This window comes from Podarcis filfolensis (genome assembly GCF_964270895.1).
Source record: "Podarcis filfolensis genome assembly, chromosome: 7".
Classification (NCBI taxonomy): domain Eukaryota; kingdom Metazoa; phylum Chordata; class Lepidosauria; order Squamata; family Lacertidae; genus Podarcis; species Podarcis filfolensis.
The window spans coordinates 6566547-6589982 of NC_139603.1; the positions used below are offsets into that span (position 1 = coordinate 6566547).

The 23436-nt window shown below is 43.2% G+C and overlaps 1 protein-coding gene across 12 annotated transcripts in view; it reads left to right on the top strand.

The window, feature by feature from the left end:
- Nucleotides 1-20134, top strand: part of PACS2 (phosphofurin acidic cluster sorting protein 2) — a 55791-nt gene extending 35657 nt beyond the window's left edge. For 8 of the 12 annotated variants that reach the window (XM_083624632.1, XM_083624629.1, XM_083624635.1 and 5 more), the window contains 6 exons: nucleotides 4737-4779; nucleotides 5783-5825; nucleotides 8939-9074; nucleotides 11451-11677; nucleotides 13342-13455; nucleotides 14450-20134. In XM_083624632.1, coding sequence (XP_083480758.1) covers nucleotides 4737-4779; nucleotides 5783-5825; nucleotides 8939-9074; nucleotides 11451-11677; nucleotides 13342-13455; nucleotides 14450-14562 — 676 coding nt within the window. In that variant the 3' untranslated portion in view covers nucleotides 14563-20134. The remainder of the gene's footprint in view (nucleotides 1-4736; nucleotides 4780-5782; nucleotides 5826-8938; nucleotides 9075-11450; nucleotides 11678-13341; nucleotides 13456-14449) is intronic. The other 4 variants (XR_014550951.1, XR_014550954.1, XR_014550952.1 and 1 more) reach the window with 2 other exon arrangements.
- The last annotated feature ends 3302 nt before the right edge of the window (nucleotides 20135-23436 follow it).

Below are 23436 nucleotides of genomic sequence, written 5' to 3' on the forward strand. Positions count from 1 at the left end.
TTCTTTCTTCTCAGTTCAGCATTAAACATGTTAATTCATCACATTACTTATTTAAATCCTAAGCCTAACTGGTAATTGCAAGCTTTTTCCGATTAATTTAACTTAACGTATTTAACTAAATAATCATTAAATTTCATCCATTCTTCCTGGTACTCCTCCTCATTCTGGTCGCGGACTCTTCCGGTCAGGTCAGCTAGCTCCGAAAGTCCATCATCTTCATCTGCCATTCTTCCACAGTTGGTATTTCTTGCATTTTCCACTTCTTAGCTAGTAAAATTTGAGCAGCAGTTGTGGCATACAAAAATAATATAACATCTTTCTTGGGCAATTCCAAACCTGTTATTCCAAGAAGAAAGGCCTCTGGTTTCTTAATAAATGTATATTTCAACATGTTTTTCAATTCATTATAAATCTTTTCCCAGAAGTCTTTCACCTTGGGGCAGGTCCACCACATGTTATAAAAAGTTCCTTCTTTTTCTTTACATTTCCAACATAGATTATCACAGTTATGATAAATCTTTGCTAGTTTTCATTATATTTTCCTTTAACATTGTACATGCAGTGAACTTGACCCCTTTCTTCCACAATGTTTTCCAATCCTCAAACATTATGTTGTGTCCTACATCTCTTGCCCAATCTATTATCACTGATTTAACTTGTTCATCCTTTGTATGCCACTCCAACAGTAACTTCTACATTTTAAACTGATTTTTAACTTTAGTATCTCTAACAACTCTGTCTCCAACTTAGATTTTTCAGAAGCAAAACCATTTTTCTTATCTAGTTTATACAATTTATTAATCTGGTAGTAATGTAACCAATTTAACTTATCTTTAACTTGATCAAATGGTTTTAGCTTGTATCCTTTATCCTCCAATAATAAATCTGAATATCTCAACCATTTGGTATCCATATTTAACTTTTTCTGGGCCTTCGCCTCCATTGGTAAACGTTTTCCTTTCTAAAAGATCTTTATATTTTATCCAAACATTGTACAACAATTTCCTAATTACATCCTAATTACATGATTTTTAAATGTATTATGGGCCTTTACCTTATCATACCATAAATATGCATGCCATCCAAATACATTATCAAATCCCTTCAGATCTAAGCAATATTAAATTGATTTGGAAGAGAGATAGAATTTTCCCAAATATCTTTCACAATGGACTTTATCCATTCCTTTTTGGTATACATTCAGAACTCCAGAAACAAGAATGGAGCCGGTTAAATCTTTCTATTGGAAAATTCCAGCTTGTATTGGCTTGAATGGGTTTTTTGGAAGTCCATATTATTAGGCAACGAAAGCAAATGTGGAAATGAAAAAAAGCAAAGTCTTGAAAAAGGTGGGGACATAGAAACTGTAGACAAATCTGGAGCTATCATGGGGCATTTATTCATATTAAACGGTCCATGGAGCATTATTCTGTTCCAGTTCAGTTAAATGATCCGAGTGACTCAATGATAGTAAGAGGGAAAAGACCACCCTCCATTTTATTGTATTTATTAATGTCCTAGCAGATACGCTAGGCTTTTTCTTGCCCCAATAAAGTCTATCAATGGTTTTGGACATGCTATAATCACTTAGGTCCATTTTGAGTAGAATATTTTTTAAAAGGAATAATATTTTTGGAAGTGTCGTGATCGTATCTGTTGCCGTCTTTCCCATCCATGCTTTCCATAGAAATGTAGCTTCCACGAGTGTGGATACGACTGTGGTTTGTGTCTCACACTCAGAGCATAACAGTCCCGAATAAGCCACTCTGTTAATCATAGTATGTGAAGCAAAGTCAGTGCAATTCTATTGGTTCAGGATTATGTAAGCACTTGGTACAAAAATGATAGCCATTTCAAAGAATATTAGGGTGCATTAGGAATGATTTCATAGGGCCTTGCTTTCTGCCCCAAACAACTGCTGTATCTGAGCTGCGCTCTCTAATGAGCACTTTAATTTCTCTTTAGACCTTCCCTTTTCCTTTGGGGCTTTCCCAATTTCTTATGTGGCCAAAGGCAAGCAACTTCAAATCTACATGGGTCTTGAACAGATCTAGTGCAAGGGCAGAAAATTCTACAAGACAGCAATTAACTGGGAGTAGGCCAGTGAGACTCAGCAGAAGTTCCTTCCAGAACTTCCTTCTGAGTAATTCTGCATAGGATTACTCCGCCATTGTATTTGGGATCTTCAAATTCTTTTATTGCGTTCTTTCAGTCAGCCCTAATGATCTGAGGAATTGAAAAAGAGAAACATTTTTAGAGTTCTTTAGTACATCAGTATATGTGAACGCTTTCCCAAGCAGTTTCCCAACAATCTCTGTGATGCTGACAGACCATGGCTGTCAACTTTTCCTTTTTTTAAAGGGAAATTCCCTTATTCCAAATAGGATTCCTTGCAAGAAAAGGGAAAAGTTGACAGCTATGGGACTGACTCAAGTCCCGGCCTCCTTTCCTTCCTTCTCCATTCTTGGTCACGGCAAAAACGAACCAAAACACTGTTGCATGAACTGCGCATGTGTTGTGCAGAAGCTCCCTTCTGTCTGTTTGGGAGTACTGTATATGGTGATGAGTTCAGGTGCTTGGAAGAGGAAGAGTCCCTGGAAAATCTAATGTGGCATTTTAATCCTTTTGCGGTAATTCCGCTTGAAATCCAACCAACCTACTTCCTTGGGTTCGGTCCATTTCAGCATCTGATAAATTGGACTCTTAAGGCCCTAAGATGAATTTTTTAGTTTTCCAGACTGTCATCCCTATGTAGGGACTCACATGCTCTGAACTATGCTTAAGTTTGAAAGCAGAGGCACTAGTGAGGGTATAGGAGACTCCAAGTAAAAATGAAGAAAGATGAAGAAATTTCCTTGGATAATTCATTGAGTACAAGCGTCCAGCAACTGGCGTTCAGAAGCACACCGTCTCCAAATATTCAAAACTTACATTTCACACTTCACTTCCTTCCTTTCTGTCATAATATGTTGTTGATCCCAAGGCTTTCCCACTGGCTTGGTTTGACAATATACCCCCTGCTTCTCAAAAACACTTCATTTGGAACAAACCTTTGGTTGCAGTGAAAGAAGCCATTTTGAGCATGTGTTGGTTTGCTCCTGACTGGAGCAAACTCTGGCAGTTCTTTTCACAACCTGGCAGTAAAAGCTATCCATTATATAAAAAAAGCGATGAATGGGAGTATAAGCTTTAGATACCTATGCCGTGCACTTGCTGCGATTTTTAAAAGTTGCCTTAAGTGGAGATACATGATCTGGACACATGGATTGGATGGGAATTTTGTGTTATTAGGTTACCTGAAGGATTGCCTCTCCTCATATAAAACGTCCCACACTCTTGTGTTCATTCGCTGAGGCCCTTCTTCGTGTGCCTCCTCCACATGATGTCTGAAGGGTGGCAACACGAGAATGGGCCTTTTCTGCAGTGGCTCCCTGCTTGTGGAATGAATGCTTTCCCCAGGGAGGCTCGCTGGGCGCCTTCATTATTTATATTTTAGGTACCTGGGGAAAATGTTCCTCTTCAACCAGGCCTTGGGCTGATTAATATTCTACAGTGGTGCCCCGCAAGACGAACGCCTCGCAAGACGAAAAACCCGCTAGACGAAAGGGTTTTCCGTTTTTCGATGCGCTTCGCAAGACGAATTTCCCTATGGGCTTCCTTCGCAAGATGAAAGCCCATAGGGAAATCTCCAGGACAGCGGGGAAGCGCAGCGCGTCTTCCCCACTGTCCTCGGACTTCCTCCGAAGGCTGGCGGTGGGGCGGAGAGACCTCCTCCCGCCGCCAGCCTTCGGAAGGCTCCTCCGAAGGCTGGCGGTGGGGCGGAGAGACCTTCTCCCCGCGCCAGCCTTCGGATGGCTGTCCTGAAGACTTGCGGTGGGAGGAGGGTTTTCCTGTTCTGAATGTTGGCGGTGGGGAGGAAAAACCCTCCTCCCACCGCAAGCCCCGGGAACAGAGGAGAAGCGTTGCGCGCCTTCCCCTCTGTTCCCGTACCTGTCCTGAAGGCTTGCGGTGGGGAGAAAAGCCCTTCTCCACACCGCCAGCCTGGCAAGCGGTCTCCATAGGAACGCATTAATTGATTTTCAATGCATTCCTATGGGAAACCGTGCTTCGCAAGACGAAAAACTCGCAAGAAGAAAAAACTTGTGGAACGAATTAATTTTGTCTTGCGAGGCACCACTGTACAGCCTTTAAAATGTGTCTGTGGGAAGGTTTGGGGTGGGGTTCTTTCTTCTCTTGTTTTTCTTTCAAAACTTGTGTTTTTATATTGTATTTTACTCTGTAAACTGCCCTGAGATCTTGTGATAAAGGGCAGTATATGAATATAATAAATAAAATACAATAAAATAAGTAAATGATACCTAGTTTTACATCGCGAAATGCATAATATTTGCTTGTAATGGGCAATTCAACATAATCTGCATATACTGTTAGTCACCTCTTTTATATATTATTTGAATAAATTTTCTCTTTATGTTAAATCATGTTGCTCTAACTACGCAAGTGTCAAAGTAAGGACAAGTGTGCTGTTTTATGAGTCTGCGCATGCTTGTGTGCACATGTCCGTGTGCCGGCTAAATTTCATTCTGCATGGGTTTGCAGCAGAATAATTATTCTGGGCGTATAGAGAAGTCTATGCTTGCATGTTTTTTTTGCAACCACTGCATGCTTGATAGTAACAATAAGAAAATTTCCAGCTTCTGGCTTTTGAAATGATCATGATTCTCTGATCTTTTTAGCCCAGATGAAGAATCTGCTCAGAAGTTCATCCCTTTTGTTGGAGTGAGTAGTATTTTTTTCCATTAAGAACTCTTACAAATTTCCATCCCCAAATATTTTCATGGTGAAAAGTGTGCTTTCAGAGATTACAACCAACACCCCCCAAATCCCAGTCTTTCATTTTTCCGCATTTTTTTATGCCACATTTTTTACGTCCACAATCTGTGGCAGCAGCACAATTTTTAACAAATCCGAAGATGACGTTTTCCTTCTCAATCATAGATCATGTTAGTTGATATCCTGATGTTGTGGAGCTACATAGTCAATCATACAGTGGTACCTCGGGTTACATACGCTTCAGGTTACATCCGCTTCAGGTTACAGACTCCGCTAACCCAGAAATAGTCCTTCAGGTTAAGAACTTTGCTTCAGGATGAGAACAGAAATCGTGCTCCGGCGGCGTGGCAGCAGCAGGAGGCCCCATTAGCTAAAGTGGTGCTTCAGGTTAAGAACAGTTTCAGGTTAAGTATGGACCTCTGGAACGAATTAAGTACTTAACCCGAGGTACCACTGTATGTGGTATATTATGCAACCAAAGCTCTTTTGCCCTCACTCTGAAACTCTGATCCAGTTCTACATGCACATGCACACATTGAACCTTGCATCCCATTAACAGCAATTGCAATATTTCCTTGAATACTTCAGGTCTGATCCTTCCCATTTACTGTACTATGCTCTGACCTCAGCGCTGGTAACCAAATTTATTTTACTTTTTTATTTATTGAATTCGTATACTGCCCTTCACCTGAAGATTGCAACATTGAAATTCAAAATGAAAACACAAAATACAGAATAAAACAAAAACAAACCGGTAATACCCCACCTCCCACAAAACGGTTAACGTTAGCCTGATTAGCAAGTCAGTGGGGGCGCATTTCCCACCCCCAAAACACTTCTCTTTTGAGCTCCCCTCAACAACAAAGCTGCTTTTCAATGGATACAGGGAACTGATTAAACTGTCACTGCAGAGCTAATAATTCTATGTAAAATGTTTTTCTTCTTTCAGGTGGTAAAAGTTGGAATAGTTGAACAGTCCTCTGCAACTTCAGGTAATAAAAACTTTCAATGATGTTGTAATTTCTCACTAAAGCATGGCATGGACGTTGGAGGCCGGTAGTCTGACTATAGTCCAAGCGATCCCAGATGTCTGTTTTTCAATTGTATTTTATAATAGTGCCCCAACAGAAGTATATTGTTCAGATCAAGGGAAGCAATAGTCTGCTCTGTTCTGCGACCAGTTCTGAGCACCACAGTTGAAGGAGGATCTTGACAAGGTGGAAGGTGTGAAGATGCTGGAGCCCTACTGCCTGGGCAAGAGGGCTTTTGGTCCCCATCGGAGCATCACATCTCCCTCCCTAAGCCGGGCAAAAGCTTCCCAGGCTTTGGGAAGGAGGCGCCAGGCTTTAATGCTTTAATACTCGAATTTACCGGGAACGTTTAGGGGACTAGCGTAGTCTCCCTAGTCCACTGACCTCACTCCATTGCATGCTCACAAGGTCTTTCAGCTTCCGAGCACAATTCAAAGTGTTGGTGCTGACCTTTAAAGCCCTAAACGGCCTCGGTCCTGTATACCTGAAGGAGCGTCTCCACCCCCATTGTTCTACCCGGACACTGAGGTCCAGCGCCGAGGGCCTTCTGGCGGTTCCCTCGCTGCGAGAAGCCAAGTTACAGGGAACCAGGCAGAGGGCCTTCTCGGTAGTGGCGCCCGCCCTGTGGAACGCCCTCCCACCAGATGTCAAAGAGAACAACAACTACCAGACTTTTAGAAGACATCTGAAGGCAGCCCTGTTTAGGGAAGCTTTTAATGTTTGATGTATTATGGTATTTTAATATTTTGTTGGAAGCCACCCAGAGTGGCTGGGGAAGCCCAGCCAGATGGGTGGGATATAAACAATAAATTATTATTATTATTATTATTATTATTATTATTATTATTATTATTATTATAGGTGACCCCTCACCATTAGGTCCAGTCGTGACCGACTCTGGGATAGTCCTTTGCTATAGGTTGATGCTGTTGTCTGGCAGTATCATTTTTTATCCACATGGCTCTCCGTAGACCCCTGACTAACTTCCTCCCAGCAGTAGCCGTCCCCCTCAGACCGTGTGCTGATGCAGAGCACACAGCAAAACATACACAAAAGCAAAGCCTCCAAACAGCTCAGGCAAGCAAGCATCTCTTCTCCAAAAGACTCAAGCTCACTTTGTTCTGTGTCTTCCACTAATCCCTCACAAACATCCTCAAGGAAATCAGAATGAATGGAGGCTGAATGCTCACTGCCACAGAACCACCCTGAAAACCAATCAGAAGGAAGGCTCAATAAAGACAATATAATTTAACCTCCATGTCAGCTTTGTGTGAGCAAATTGGGATCAAAGCTCTGGAGGAGCCCCTACATCAGCAAAGCTAAATCAGGGATTTGTTACCATTTATCTCATTCCTTTGGAAAAATACACTAACCTGACTTGTGAGTAATTTGCGAGGGTATAACTTCATTTTCATTATGCGCTTTCTTATTCACATTAGTTTTCTTTCCCCCTCTCTCTGTGTGTCGTAATATGTGTACTTCAACTTCAATCGAATATTGAAAAGATATTCATAAAAGGATTGTGGAAAATTACAAAATTTACATTTTTAAATAAATTGCTACTCCATTTTTCTACTTCCCCCAGCCTGATCTAGATCCTCTGAATTCTTCTGCCATTGTCAATATTACAGTATTACTTCTACGACTATCATCACTGATAATAATAAAGCATAATATTATATACTAATTACTTAATAAGTGCCTAACATTTTCTAAGTGCTTAGCTAATATTAAGATAGCTCATTCTCACAAGCTTATTTTATAACAGGCATGATAGCAAAAGGAGAGAGGAGAAAAAAGTGAGCACCGCAGCAGCTTCATCTTCCCTGGCCCAGAGAAAGGAGGATGGGCTCTCCTTGAGGGGTGGGCTGCAGGGTAACTGGTGGCTGAAGCCAGCTGCTCTTTCTGAGGCAGAAGGGTCCTCTCCTGCTCGTCCTTCTCTGGCTGAGGGACGGGGCAGTGCTGGCTTCCACCTTTCTGTGATGTGTCATTTTATTTGCTCCTTTGTAATATCTTAAAGCCATGGTTTTCCCGGTAGTGATGTATGGAAGTGAGAGCTGGACCATAAAGAAGGCTGATTGCCGAAGAATTGATGCTTTTGAATTATGGTGCTGGAGGAGACTCTTGAGAGTCCCATGGACTGCAAGAAGATCAAATGCATCCATTCTTAAGGAAATTAGCCCTGAGTGCTCACTGGAAGGACAGATCCTGAAGCTGAGGCTCCAATACTTTGGCCACCTCATGAGAAGAGAAGACTCCCTGGAAAAGACCCTGATGTTGGGAAAGATGGAGGGCACAAGGAGAAGGGGACGACAGAGGACGAGTTGGTGGGACAGTGTTCTCAAAGGTACCAGCATGAGTTTGACCAAACTGTGGGAGGCAGTGGAAGACAGAAGTGCCTGGCGTGCTCTGGTCCAGGGGGTCACGAAGAGTCAGACACGACTATATGACTAAACAACAACAATATCTGTTGCTCAGCTGGTAGCACCTCAGAATCTTAATCTCATGGTTGTGGGTCCAAGCCAAAAAGATTCCTGTTTTGCAGGGGGTAGGACTAAATTATCCTTCCAATATTACAATTCCGTTCCTCTATGAAGACAAAGGAAATTGGTATCTCAATAACTTTTACATATTTTCCCCCTCCATTTTGCTTTAGAACTTTCCTCGTTTTTATTCCACTTGTATTTTATTTACCATTTCAAAAAATTAAACTCATGTTCCTCCTTGTAACAGTTCCAGGTGATTGATCTGCAATGACTGTAACCATAACTGATGCAGTCCTCACTTTTGCCTCTAGGAAAGTAAGCCAGGCTACTAATTGCACCTGCTTACCGTGGCTGGATCCTTCCCTTAGGTCTGCCAGGCACAGAGGTTTTCCACGCTACTTTTATTCTAACTTCTGTCTTTGGAGGAGCTGTAGCTTTGCTTTCTCTGCATCTCTTGTTCTGCTGACATGTCTGTCGCATCTCACCTGCCTTCTTTCCATCTATCCTGTAAAGGTCATTGTTTGCCATATGATGCTTAAAGTGGTCTTTGATGTCTGCAGACCAACCATTTGAATCCTGTTTTTAAAGGTGACTCGGATGATGCTGCTCCCTGCAGTTCAAGTGTCCTTTCCTCAACCCCACCTTCTGTGTCTCCTGCTCTGAAGGAATCTTCTCCCACCCCACCCTCCTCCCCATCGGTCACAGGCACCTTTGCTTCCTCCAGGTAAAGCACGTTCTCCCTTTTCTCTCTCTTCTATTATGAAATACAGAAGAAGAAGTAACACCCCTTTATATAAGGACCTTGAATTGCCAGTTTATCCTCATGATTTGCTCATATTCTCTTTCATCTCAGCCGATTCAACACCTTTCTGAAAATTAAATCCCCACCCCCAAAGCAATATTTAGTTGTTTACTTCAGCAGGTCTTCCTGATAGAGGCTCCCTTGCACCTGTTTTTGACACTAGGTTACGCTAGCAGCCTTCAGACATTAACTCAAGTTTTTCCTGAGGTGAAAAACGATATAATCACTTTACTATGAAACACAATAACATAAATAAAGCAAATGACAAAAAAACATCAAAACGATTAATACAATTCAATATCAAATTAATAATTCAAAATAGTAATTGGAATATTTTAAATAGTAATTCGAAATATCAGAAAAAAATTAGTTTTATGAGGTTGGGAGAAAAACTTTTCTATGTGCGTTGCATAATGAAAGTGGATAATTTTATAAATTTCTACCGTGTCATAAAATCATAGAATTGTAGAGTTGGAAGGAATCTCCGGGGTTCACACCTTGCAATGCAGGAATCTCAGTGTCGGAATGCTGACTCACCTTTTCTCTAAACTAAAAAGTCCCAAATGTGGCAACTTTTCTTCATAAAGGAGTTGCTCCATCCCTTGGATAATTTTGAGAGCATTCCACAAACAGAGCCACTGCAGAAAAGGTCCGCTCTTGTTGCCACACTTCCGGACACACGAAAAAGGCCTCAGATGATGATAGCAGCGTGCAGGTTGGTTCATATGGACAGTCCTTGAGGAATTGCAGCCCTGAGCCTTTGAAGGCTTTGCAGTATAGGAATGTTCAGGGAGGCAGGAGAGGATATATTGTTTATTAATATCCTTCCTAACTTGCGCTAGCAAGTTCCTTCACTTCGCAGAGTTTTACATTCCCCCTTTAAATGCACAGTGAGTAGCTAGTTGCAGGCTTGTGTAAGCCTCTCACTTTTATACAATTCAATCTGTCTTAGACTGAGTTGTACATTCTTGGTAAGTTCCCTTAAATCCCTCTTAAAAGAAAAAAGACACCACAATCTTATACAAAGTGAATAGAAAGAAGTTTACTTACATCAGGCAGAGCATAGTGTGATCCCTGAAGGCAGACTTAGTTACAAAGTATATACATGTGGATCTATCCCATATGGGGATAATCCCTGTGTCCTCTGTTGGCTGGAAGTGAAAAGCTGCTCCAACGATGGAGGAAGTCAAAAAGAGAGAGAGTGCTGCATGCCTTGTCCCTTTTGTTACCTGGACAGGTAAGGTCACGCCCACCTGTAGTCACATGCAAAGGAAGTATGTCCCAGCCAGGAGGAAACAGGAAGTTTTGACTGGCTGGACCAAAAACTCCCCTGCATGTCCACTCTAGGAAAACAAGGAATGCTGTACTTCACTGCTACTTACATATCACATCCCACATGCAGGTCAAAACCAGCCTGCGTTTTGGGACTTTTCTTAGGGGTGTGGTTCATTAGGGCTGCTGCGATGATCTCCTGCACTACAAAATTTTCCACTGCGCTATGTAATCCTCTACAAAGAAAAGGGTTCAGAGCTTCTCTCTCCCTCTGCCTATGCGGCACTTTTAATATCCCCATCATTTCTGGGCTTTATGAAGAATTAAGCAGAACATGACCACATCTAATTTTGCTCTTAAGTCAGCAATGTTATATAGCATTTAGTTGGAATCTGTTTTTAAACAAAGTTGAAATTACATAAATAGATCTGTCCTGTTAAGTTCTAATTAAGATGGTCTACATCAGTGTTTCCCAACCTTTGGTCTCTAGCTGTTTTCGGACTACATTTCCCACCATCCCTGACCACTGGTGCTGCTAGCTAGGGATGATGGGAGTTGTAGTCCAAAAGCAGCTGGAGACCCAAGGTTGGGAAACACTGGTCTACATATTAGATAGGAAGTGGTGAACAATATGCTATATGTTGCTTCTTACACTGTTTTTGAAGACAGATGTGTACCTGCAAGTCACACTCGGTTCTGTAGAGGCCTCAAACTCTGGTTCCTAGGTGCCTCATTGCAAAGACACACCTGGCACAAGATTCTTGAGGAGGCTCTAATATTGAGTTGTCATTTGGGTCTCAAGTTACATTACCTATTTTCAAATATATGTGCCTGAGTTCTTATAGTTATGTGAGAAGTCTTTTGACTGCACCTGTGCAGCCAAGACACTTGAAAGGTCGATCACAGTGTCAAATACTAAGCACTGTTCCAAGAATGCTTTTCAATTGGTATCATCCGTATTTCTCACCTGGGCTCTCTGGGACTGTCGCAGCTTACAAATGATAGTATTTTCCTAACGTATTTCAGCTGTGGCCTTGGTATGGAACTGATGGGCCTTCAGGTGGATTACTGGATTGCAACTCATCCTACGGAGAAGAAGAGAGACTCAGAAAAAAAGGACCCCTCTGCTGCCAAAAACACTCTGAAATGCACTTTTCGGTCTCTCCAGGTCAGCCGGTTGCCTACGAGTGGGGATGCCATTTCCACTCCAACGATGTCAATGACGGTTGTCACAAAGGAAAAGAACAAAAAAGGTGCAGAAAAGGGACGCTCCTTGGCTATTGTAACATATGTTCTATTGCTTAACACTAGCTTTTTTCAGTAGTAAAATATTCCTGGAGGTCGAACTCACCGACTTTGTTAGTGTGTGAGATACATTTAATTGCACTAGAGTTTCCAATTAATTTTAGCATACCTTTCTGTCTTGCGACGCTGTGCTGGCTGCTCTAAATCTAGCTCAAGCTAGGACCAGTTCCTTCACATGTGGAAACTGATCATAATGTAAACTTCATTTTCTCATGTTGGGGTGGCATGTTAGCATTTGTGTCTACCGTTCAATGAGCATAGGAATTCACCTTGAGCTTTTCCTCTGTGGTTAGAGTGGAAATAGAGCTACAGTGAATTTGAACTGTCATTCCCTCCTTTAAAAATAGTATAAACAAGACATTACAGGTGCTTTGGTACCATATTTTTCGCTCTATAGGACTCACTTTTCCCCCTCCAAAAATTAAGGGGAAATGTGTGCGCGTCCTATGGAGCGAATACAGGCTCCTTGGCTTCAGTGATAGCAACACGAAGCCTCCGAAGTGCAGAGGGAGTGCTCCCTCCGTGCTCTGGAGGCTTTGCGTTGCTTTCGCTGAAGCCTGGAGAGCGAGAGGTGTCGGTGCAGGCTCTCCTGGCTTCAGCAAAAGGAACTTGAAGCCTTCAGAGTGCAGCGCGAGTTCCCGCTGAGCTCCAAAGGCTTCAGACGGCTATCCCTGAAGCCTTCAGAGCACAGCGGGAACTCCCGCTGCGCTCTGAAGGCTTCGGGTTCCTTTTGCTGAAGCCAGGAGAGCAAGACTCTCCTGGCTTCAGCAGAGAGGGAGAGCTGCGCAGCGCCCCTTCAGCAAAGCGGGAGGAGAAATGGAAGGGGCTCCATTTCTCCTGCCGCTTCACTGAAGGGGCGCTGAGCAGAGAGGGGGAGAATTTTTTTTTCTTGTTCTCCCCCTCTAAAACAAGGTGTGTCCTATGGTCGGGTGTGTCCTATAGAGCGAAAAATACGGTAATTGTGGCCAACTGGCACACCAGCCTTACCTGGAGGAAGGAGCTTTGTGCCACACTTCAGTGCTGTAGACATCATGCTTTAAGAGCTCAAACCTTTAGGACGGGAGTGGAAAACCCTTTCAAATCCACGGACCACATCTTTTCTTAGAGCTTCTGGATCAGTGGATTTTGTCTCAAATGTGGGCTGGGGAGGTCACAATATCTCCAGAGCCAGCGTAGATATCAATAGAAAATGTCAATAATTATACCAAACTCTGCCACCAGGCTTTGCCCCTGTAGCACCATTATGTGACTGGTGGGCTTCAGCGATTTTCAGCCATCTCAAGTGGGCCCTGCAGGTAGAAAGTTTGAGATGCCCTAGCAGAAACCAGATCTGTCCAGGCACCTCTCCGCTTGGCATGCAATGAGCATGCACACGACTGCTGATGCGTGTGCCATTTTTGATGCCAAAAGGGGGCAGGGTGGACTGGACTTGGGCATGTCCTGCTGGTGCATGCGGCGGCCAGGAACGGAGCCCCCATGTAAGCAGGGATTCCTTTGTACTGTAAAAGGTCCCGTTAATTCCCAGCCTTCTGGAACTTAAGATGTTCACTCAGGACAGAGGACACCGAAAGATGGTGCTGCTGTATTTACATATCTGCTTCATTTCCTCTAGTGATGTTTCTGCCTAAGAAAGTGAAAGACAAAGACTTTGATTCTAAGAGTCAGTGCATAGAGGGGATCAGCCGGCTGATTTGCACAGCAAAACATCAGCAGACTATGTTGCAGGGTAAGTGCACGTTATCCAGTGCTACGACTGCCAGTCTGCTTTCAGACATCCTCCTTAGTTCATTCTTTATCTCTTGTGTTTACGGGTTTAGTTCCTTTGCAGAGCAAGCTAGAATGAAGTTCAGCTTTAGGCCCAGATTCTCCGACCAAATCCAGAACACCCCCATTTGAAGAGAAGGAGTCATCACTTGCCTCTTTCCTCCTTGTGCCTGTGATTGTTTTCACACAGTCTGTATTAGTGTTTCCCAACCTTTTTACGGCCGTGGCCCCGGGTGGTGCTGTGGTCTAAACCACTGAGCCTCTTGGGCTTGTTGATCGGAAGGTTGGCGGTTTGAATCCCCACGATAGGGTGAGCTCCCGTTGCTCAGTCCCTGCTCCTGCCAACCTAGCAGTTCAAAAGCATGCCAGTGCAAGTAGATAAATAGGGACCACTGTGGCGGGAAGGTAAATGGCATTTCCATGTGCTCTGGCACTCGTAACGGTCTCCCATTGCGCCGGAAGCGGTTTAGTCATGCTGGCCACATGACCTGGAAAGCTGTCTGTGGACAAATGCCAGCTCCCTCAGCCTGAAAGCGAGCTCCCGTTGCTCGGTCCCTGCTCCTGCCAACCTAGCAGTTTGAAAGCACGTCAAAGTGCAAGTAGATAAAGAGGTACCGCTCCGGCAGGAAGGTAAACAGCATTTCTGTGCCCTGCTCTGGTTTCACCAGAAGTGGCTTAGTCATGCTGGCCACATGACCCGGAAAAACTGTCTGCGGACAAACGTTGGCTCCCTCGGCCAGAAAACGAGATGAGCTCCCCAACCACAGAGTTGTTCGCAACTGGACTTAACTGTCAGGGGTCCTTTACCTTTTTAGGGAAGGGTTTTTGCAATGTATCTGGATGAATTTTGATGCATTTATTTTTATGGCAAGGGGAAATTGCTGGGGTGTAAGTTGAAACCAGGTCCCCAAGCACTTCTGTCCTAATCATCTTTCTTTGTTTATCTCCTGCTGCAGTGCTTATTGACGGAGTGGAGTGGAACGACGTGAAGTTCTTCCAGCTAGCAGCACAGTGGTCTTCCCATGTCAAGCATTTTCCCATCTGCATATTTGGGCATTCCAAATCCTAACAGAGCAGGAATTATGGGACAGTTCTGCAAGCCACAACACATGAGTACCAGCTGTTTGTGCTCTCTTACTTACGTGCTTGGATAACAGCTCAGATACGCTTCTGTTTGTTCTTCTGTTGTCTGCAAGGGAAGGATAGTACTTAAAACCTCAGCAATTCAATATTAAGTCTAGCCAGCCATCTAAGATACTTGCAAGAGCCCTTAATAATTTTTTTAAAACCCAAGAGTAACTTGCTTATTAACGTAGAACCCGATTAGATGGAGAGTGGGAGCATGCTTGTGAAATTTTCCAAATTCAGCTGGAGAGTAACTTCCAGGGTGCCCTTCCTTAGCACTCATCCAGCCTCCCCCGCCCAAATTACTCCCTGCTTTCAAAACAACTTCTCCATCTAGGACATCTGATCTACGCCTCCTCATTGCCACTGCTTGTTACCATTAACATTAAGAGTACCAGGATTAAAATCCCTGATAGACCTAGGCAATGCCATTTTTCCCAAGGGAAAAGAGAGAGAAGGTGTGAGGGTGTGTGTGTCAGATTTCCCTCACTTTCTCTTACCAGCCACCCCCCAGTAGCATCAGAAGGTCCAGTTTCATTGGAAGCAGGAGGAAGTTCAGAGGAATGCTGGACTGAATGGGTGGAAAGGAAGAATTGGGGCAGCTTGGAAGCTAAATAATGGGTATCAGATTGCCTGATAAAATCATCCAGGTTACTTTTTATTTCTGGGGAAATGACTTGTATCGCTTCTGAACCAATCCAATATGAGGTTGCCCATTTTGACAACTTTTTTGTGTTAAAATAAATGCTAACCCCTAAATTTTACATAGAAGCAAAAATGTTAAAATCATTCTCTCTTTGTCCCAGAATGGACAGCCTGCCACAATTGATTGCAAATTGCTGCTCATGCAAGTGACAGACCTTCTAACTGTGATTATGTAACCTGATCCCCCCCCCCAAAAAAAAACCACAACTTGTGGCTATCTGACTTGTGGTGGAGCACTTTTTGAAACATAAATTATGAATGTTATTTAGAAATGTAGTACTGCCTATAGCAGCAATATATAAAAGCAGCCCAATTTCCGTCTTCTGATGCAATTACCAGCATGTAGAATACCAGTTTGGGGCTCGGTCTGTGCACTTTTGTCTAGCAATTTGCACTCACTAATGTTGACCCGTTAATGTGAGATAATATTTGCAAACATTATGTTGTCACGGAAGAGAAGAAAAGAGAGTGCCCGGGAGATAGAGCTGGTGCTCAGCATGGTGAATAGGACTTATTTCAGCACTATAGCTATGTCTGCACCTACAGAATAGCACAGTCCTGCAGATACTCCACACTAGTTCCTTATCCTCTTGCAGAATTTTGGCCATATTCCCTCTTCCCTCTAGGACCGCCTACAAGACTTTCTTTGTGCACACCATTAAACTAGAGTGCATAGATCACTTGGGAGAATATGCCCCAAATGTCCCTCCACTGTTCCCTGCTTCTGGTGGCAAATGAGTTTTGAGCTCCCAAGGAAATACTTCTGTCTATGGTGTTGGGCAGGTGGCAGGGAAAGACATTATTGCAGGGGCCTAAGTCTTTGCAAAAAGGGACGCGGGTGGCGCTGTGGGTTAAACCACAGAGCCTAGGGCTTGCCGATCAGAAGGTTGGCGGTTCGAATCCCTGTGACGGGGTGAGCTTCCATTGCTTGGTCCCTGCTCTTGGCAACCTAGCAGTTCGAAAGCACGTCAAAGTGCAAGCAGATAAATAGGTACCACTCCGGCGGGAATGTAAATGGCGTTTCCGTGCGCTGCTCTGGTTTGCCAGAAGCGGCTTAGTCATGCTGGCCACATGACCCGGAAGCTGTACTCCGGCTCCCTCAGCCAATAAAGCGAGATAAGCATCACAACCCCAGAGTTGTCCGTGACCGGACCTAATGGTCAGGGGTCCCTTTACCTTTACCTTTAAGTCTTGGCAGGAAAGGTCTGCCCCAAACACTGGTGTGTTTCTGCGTGTTGGGGAGAGGGGTGATAAAATTATTGTACTACAGACAAGTACCCAGATCTTAGGAAGATTTCTGTAACCCCTTTTCTTGGCCACAAAATCTCTACAGTTTCATTTTATCATTTGATCCATTTCCTTACTGTTCAAAGTTGGGTCTGCAAGTTGTTCAGTATCAGCCCAACTCTGTATAGCCCTGAATCACCCAGAAAAGGAGCCAATAGACAAAATTGTTGGTAGCAATAATGAGTAGCCAGGCAGATGAACCACCTGAAAACTTCCAGAAGGTTTGGGTGCCTTGTTAGTTCTCTCTTCCCTTGCCCCCAAGCTGCAGGTTTGGGCTCATTTGGCATAACTTTCTTAAGATAAAAACAAACAATAATTCTGTTGAAGATCCCTGCAATGCCACTCTTGTATGGTGTGCTGATGTGTGTGTGTCCTGTGATGTCTGCATATCTTCAATTTATTTATTTTTTATTTCTCTTATTGTTTGTTCTTATTGTTGGAAGGTGAGGAACCTAAGGCTTGGGGACTGCGTATGGCCCTCCAGTCCAGTCTAGTTCTTGGGCCTTTCCCTGAGCCAACCCCTTTCCCCAGACTGCACCCCTCGCTTATCTCTCCTGGAATATTTTTGCCCCATTGGAATGTGTCCTCGAACTCTGCCAGGGTGGGAGAGGTGTGTCGGGGGGGGGCATCTGTAGAAATTGGCTGGCTGTACAGTTGCATCTGTTGCTTTCTCCATCTCTGGCCCCACTCACTGCGATATGTGGCCCCCAGAAGGCTGCCCCTAAGGAAAGGTAGCCCTCAAGCTGAAAAAAGTGTTCCCCACTCGTTCTTTACACGATTGCTTCAATTTGTGCTGCACTTTGGGAATGTGGCACTGCCTTTCCATAAAGTTTTGTGAGAGAGCAACCCTTGACTTTCCCTAGAAGGCAAGTCCAATCCGAGGTGATTTAAGCTTGCTGCTTGCTCTAAGATGGCTTCCAGCATTGCCTTGGGGAAAAGGAACACAAGCACACACATATTTCTGATTGGACAAAGCAGCCGTCCTCCTTCATGCTTGTCCAACCACAATGACTAAAGCACATTTCATATTCCGTGTCTACTTCACCAGGCTCTGGACTGGCCAGCAGTGGTTGAAATATTCTTTGCTATAAATGGGTGTGATTAAATTTTCTATCCATTATACATAGAGACTAATTCCAGTGTGTCTAGGACAGGGGTCAGCAAACTTTTTCAACAGGGGGCCGGTCCACTGTCCCTCAGACCTTGTGCGGGGGCCGGACTGCATTTTGAAAAAAAAAATATGAACGAATTCCTATGCCCCACAAATAACCTAGAGGTGCATTTTAAATAAAAGCACACATTCTACTCATGTAAAAACACCAGGCAGGCCCCACAAATAACCTAGAGATGTGTTTTAAATAAAAGGGCACATTCTATTCATGGAAAAATACGCTGATTCCCGGACTGTCCGCAGGCCGGATTGAGAAGGCGATTGGGCTGGATCTGGCCCCCGGGCCTTAGTTTGCCTACCCCTGGTCTAGGACTTCCACACACCTATTTTGTGCTCTCATTGGGTGGATTTTGACTTGCTCACACACTTCAGAAGCCACCAACAGCAATGTGTTTTATCACATTTACAATAAAGTACTAGGCCTGGATTGCTTTATGCTATATCCATGCTGTGAGACAATGTGACTTTGCCCTGAGTTAACTGCTCAAACAGTTGCAAACTGAGGTGTTGGTAGCAATAGCGTTGTATCATAGATGCCTCTCTTGCCATGTTTGGTTTGAGGCACTCGGGAAAGTTTGTAACCAGAAAATATCAAAACTGGTAATGGTTGCTTTTGTTAAGGAAAAGAACTTTGTTCTTAAAAACAGATGCTGTTGGAGGTCTTTGGGGCTACTCTCTTGCACCTCGAGTTCTTCCATCTGAAGCCGTGTGTACTCATTGACTCCGCCACCAGTGTGCTCCCACTGCTGGTTTGTGAATCCATGAACACACGTTAGCCACAACTGGCATCTATGCTATACTTTATTGAGAAATACTGTGTTTTGATGTGTTTCCCACCAAACCAGCTTCCATCAGATTTGAAAATGTAAGTCATACGAAGATATCCACACATCCTCTCTGCCCACTGGGAATCTGGGAGCGCACCAGTCTGTACTGATGTGTTCAATACTTTGCAAAAGCAATTTGAAACACAGTCGGGGGGTGGGGAGACCCCCAATACATCTACCAATGATGATGGATATATTACTAAAGAAACTATTGCTTGTTGCCTAAAATTAATGTCACTGAATATTTTTGATGATACCAATGTAAATATAGTCAAAATAATTGGTCTTATATATGAACTTGGAAGCACAAAGGGTAATAGCAACTGGATGGAAAACAGCTCAGTATCTTACATGGGACGCTTTGTACCATTTGCTCTGGAATATAGCTATAATGGAGAAAATCATGCATAATTTGACAAGGACTAAAAACTCTATAGACACTTTTTACATGATTTACCAGTCCTTTATGACATATAAAGTGAAACCATCATTTTCAAAACAACCTTGACAAAACTGGACTAGACTTGATGATCTGATAAAGTTGATAGTCTATACTTGGACTTCATTATTTTAATTCATGTTCAACTACGCATTCTACGTGCCTGCTTTATTTTTAATCTTTTAATTTTTGTCTGTTATAATTGTTTCTGTTTTATATATATATTGTAAAATGAAATAATAATAAAAAAACTTTATCCCCCTCCCCAAAAAAATGATGGTAGATTTGACTGTAATAAAGGCTGTGTAGATATTACCAGCTTAAAACGCAGAGGGATCACCCCAACCACCGGTAAATTTCAAATCACATTTGCATATTGTACATATCAGCATAGTTTGATGTGCTTCCATGTTGCCCATTGTATTTTCACGCTACATCCAGCTGGTTTCTTCACCCTTGCAACCCACCCCCCATTTTCATTCATGAAGCTGTCATCTGTGCATGCACACAGGTTGACGTTAGCCATGTAAGACCACCCACCTGTAAGAAAGTCAGTGTGTAAATGTACACACCTCAGTTTGCTTTCAATTCAGATTAAAACTGGTTTGGCAGGAAATGCATCAAACTGCTGTATTTCTCGATATATCTCTTGCATTTCATAGCCGTTTGGACCCACTGATTACTGGATAAAATTATGAACATGTTACCCATTTAGTTCCTATTTTCAAGTCACCCCTTTCTCTCAAAACTCAAAAGCAGTACCTTATCAGTCCTTTGAGCAAGAATAGGAAGTGGAGTCTAATGATGGAGGGACCTTAGAACTGGCAACTTAGCTCAGTGCTTCTTTCAGTAAGCAAGCAGTTTGTGGATAGTGTTTGTGCAGAGTGACCTTTCAGACAAGGAAAAATGAAGGAATGTTGTCCATTTATATGTATTTTTAACAGTCCATCTCTTTCATTGTACTGTTTGTTTTTAAAATCAAGACTGTAAGTGTACATAGCCTTTTTGGAATAAATTGCAATGTACACTACTTTGTGAAATATTTTATGGTACTAATGCCATACTAATAAAATTGGATTGGAAAGCACATACCTATCCTGTCTCTTGCTTTGAAATGACACCCACCTTCTGCCTCAATGATATATGGATCTTGTATGTAAATATTTGGGTGAAAATTAAAATATTTTAGTTAGTACTAAAGGTGTGTGTGTGTGTGCGTGCACACACAACTAATAGAAAGAATGTATGGAGGTAGCTTCCATTTCTGCATCACTATCTGCTTCCTTCAGTTTACGTGCTGCATGATCCAAAACTGCCAACATTTCATCAATTTGGTCTGAAGCTTCTAGGTATTCCCCATTTCCAGCACGCAGACCTAGTGGTGGGAGGAAAAAATCCTTAAATAAGAGACACGGGGGAATGATTAATGGACTTCAATGTCTGTACACTAATGCGCAAAGCATGGGAAATAAACAAGATGAGCTTGAGCTCTTGGTACAGCAAACTAAATATGACATAATAGGAATCACTGAAACCTGGTGGGATAAGTCCCACGATTGGAATGTAATAATGGAGGGATACAATCTATTTCAGAGAAACAGACCAGACAAGAAAGGAGGAGGAGTGGCGTTATATGTCAGGGATGTGTATACCTGTGAAGAGATCCAAGATTTAGAACCTCAAAGCCAAAGTGAGAGCATTTGGGTCAAAATTAAGGGAGAGAAGAATAACAGTGACCTCATTGTGGGAGTTTACTATAGATCCCCAAGCCAAACGGAGGACATAGATGATGCCTTCCTGGAACAGATGGCCAAGCATGCAAAAGGAAGGGAGATAGTAGTAATGGGGGACTTCAATTACCCGGATATTTGTTGGATGTCAAACTCAGCCAAGAGCATAAGGTCAAACAGATTCCTCACTGGCCTTGCAGACAACTTCATTGTCCAGAAAGTGGGAGAAGCAACAAGAGGAACAGCCATTTTAGATCTGGTCCTAACCAATGTTGATGACCTGGTTAGTGGGGTAGAAGTGGAAGGATCATTAGGCGCGAGTGATCATGCTCTTCTGAAGTTTACTATACAGCGGAAAGGAGCAGCCAAGCATACTAGGACTCAATTTCTCGACTTTAAGAAAGCCGACTTCATAAAACTTAGGGAAGTGCTTGGTGAGATCCCATGGACAGTAATACTAAAAGGAAAGGGAGTTCATGATGGCTGGGAGTTTGTTAAGAGGGAGATAGTAAAAGCACAACTTCAGGCAATACCAATGAGACGGAAACACGGAAGGTGCCTAAAGAAGCCAGGGTGGCTATCTAAAGAACTTTTAACTGAGTTAAGATTAAAAAAGGATGTGTACAAAAAATGGAAAAGGGGGGGAACCACCAAAGAGGAATTCAAACAAATAGCCAGCACGTGTAGACACAAAGTCAGAAAAGCTAAAGCACAGAATGAACTCAGGCTTGCTAGAGAGGTTAAAAGCAACAAAAAAGGCTTTTATGGGTATGTTCGTAGCAAAAGGAAGAACAAAGAAACTGTGGGGTCACTCAGAGGAGAAGATGGTGAAATGCAAACAGGGGACACAGAAAGGGCTGAACTCCTCAATGCCTTCTTTGCCTCAGTCTTCTCCGATAAAGAAAACAATGCCCGACCTGAAGAATTTGGAGCAAATGATTCAGCAGAGGAAACACAGCCCAGAATAACTAAGGAGATAGTACAAGAATACTTGGCTAGTCTAGATGTATTCAAGTCTCCAGGGCCAGATGAACTGCATCCAAGAGTATTAAAAGAACTGGCAGATGTGATTTCAGAACCACTGGCAGTCATCTTTGAGAATTCCTGGAGAACAGGCGAAGTCCCGGCAGACTGGAGGAGGGCAAATGTTGTCCCTATTTTCAAAAAGGGGAAAAGAGAGGACCCAAATAATTACCGCCCAGTCAGTCTGACATCAATACCAGGGAAGATTCTGGAGCAGATCATTAAGCAAACAGTCTGTGAGCACCTAGAAAGGAATGCTGTGATCACCAATAGTCAGCATGGATTTCTGAAAAATAAGTCATGTCAGACGAACCTGATCTCGTTTTTTGACAGAATTACAAGCCTGGTAGATGAAGGGAACGCAGTGGATGTAGCCTACCTTGATTTCAGCAAGGCATTTGACAAGGTGCCCCATGATATTCTTGTAAAGAAGCTGGTGAAATGCGGTCTTGACTATGCTACCACTCAGTGGATTTGTAACTGGCTGACTGACCGAACCCAAAGGGTGCTCATCAATGGTTCCTCTTCATCCTGGAGAAGAGTGGCTAGTGGGGTGCCACAGGGTTCTGTCTTGGGCCCGGTCTTATTCAACATCTTTATCAACGACTTGGATGATGGACTCAAGGGCATCCTGATCAAATTTGCAGATGACACCAAACTGGGAGGGGTGGCTAACACCCCAGAGGACAGGATCACACTTCAAAACGACCTTGACAGATTAGAGAACTGGGCCAAAACAAACAAGATGAATTTTAACAGGGAGAAATGTAAAGTATTGCACTTGGGCAAAAAAAATGAGAGGCACAAATACAAGATGGGTGACACCTGGCTTGAGAGCACTACATGTGAAAAGGATCTAGGAGTCTTGGTTGACCACAAACTTGACATGAGCCAACAGTGTGACGCGGCAGCTAAAAAAGCCAATGCAATTCTGGGCTGCATCAATAGGAGTATAGCATCTAGATCAAGGGAAGTAATAGTGCCACTGTATTCTGCTCTGGTCAGACCTCACCTGGAGTACTGTGTCCAGTTCTGGGCACCACAGTTCAAGAAGGACATTGACAAACTGGAACGTGTCCAGAGGAGGGCAACCAAAATGGTCAAAGGCCTGGAAACGATGCCTTATGAGGAACGGCTAAGGGAGCTGGGCATGTTTAGCCTGGAGAAGAGGAGGTTAAGGGGTGATATGATAGCCATGTTCAAATATATAAAAGGATGTCACATAGAGGAGGGAGAAAGGTTGTTTTCTGCTGCTCCAGAGAAGCGGACACGGAGCAATGGATCCAAACTACAAGAAAGAAGATTCCACCTAAACATTAGGAAGAACTTCCTGACAGTAAGAGCTGTTCGACAGTGGAATTTGCTGCCAAGGAGTGTGGTGGAGTCTCCTTCTTTGGAGGTCTTTAAGCAGAGGCTTGACAACCATATGTCAGGAGTGCTCTGATGGTGTTTCCTGCTTGGCAGGGGGTTGGACTCAATGGCCCTTGTGGTCTCTTCCAACTCTATGATTCTATGATTCTATGATTCTATGATTCCATTTTCCAACATATTCCTCTGTCTCATTTTCTTCATCTTCATCAAACATTGATCTGATCATTTTTAATTGTTCAGCCATCAACTGTTTAACTATACCAAC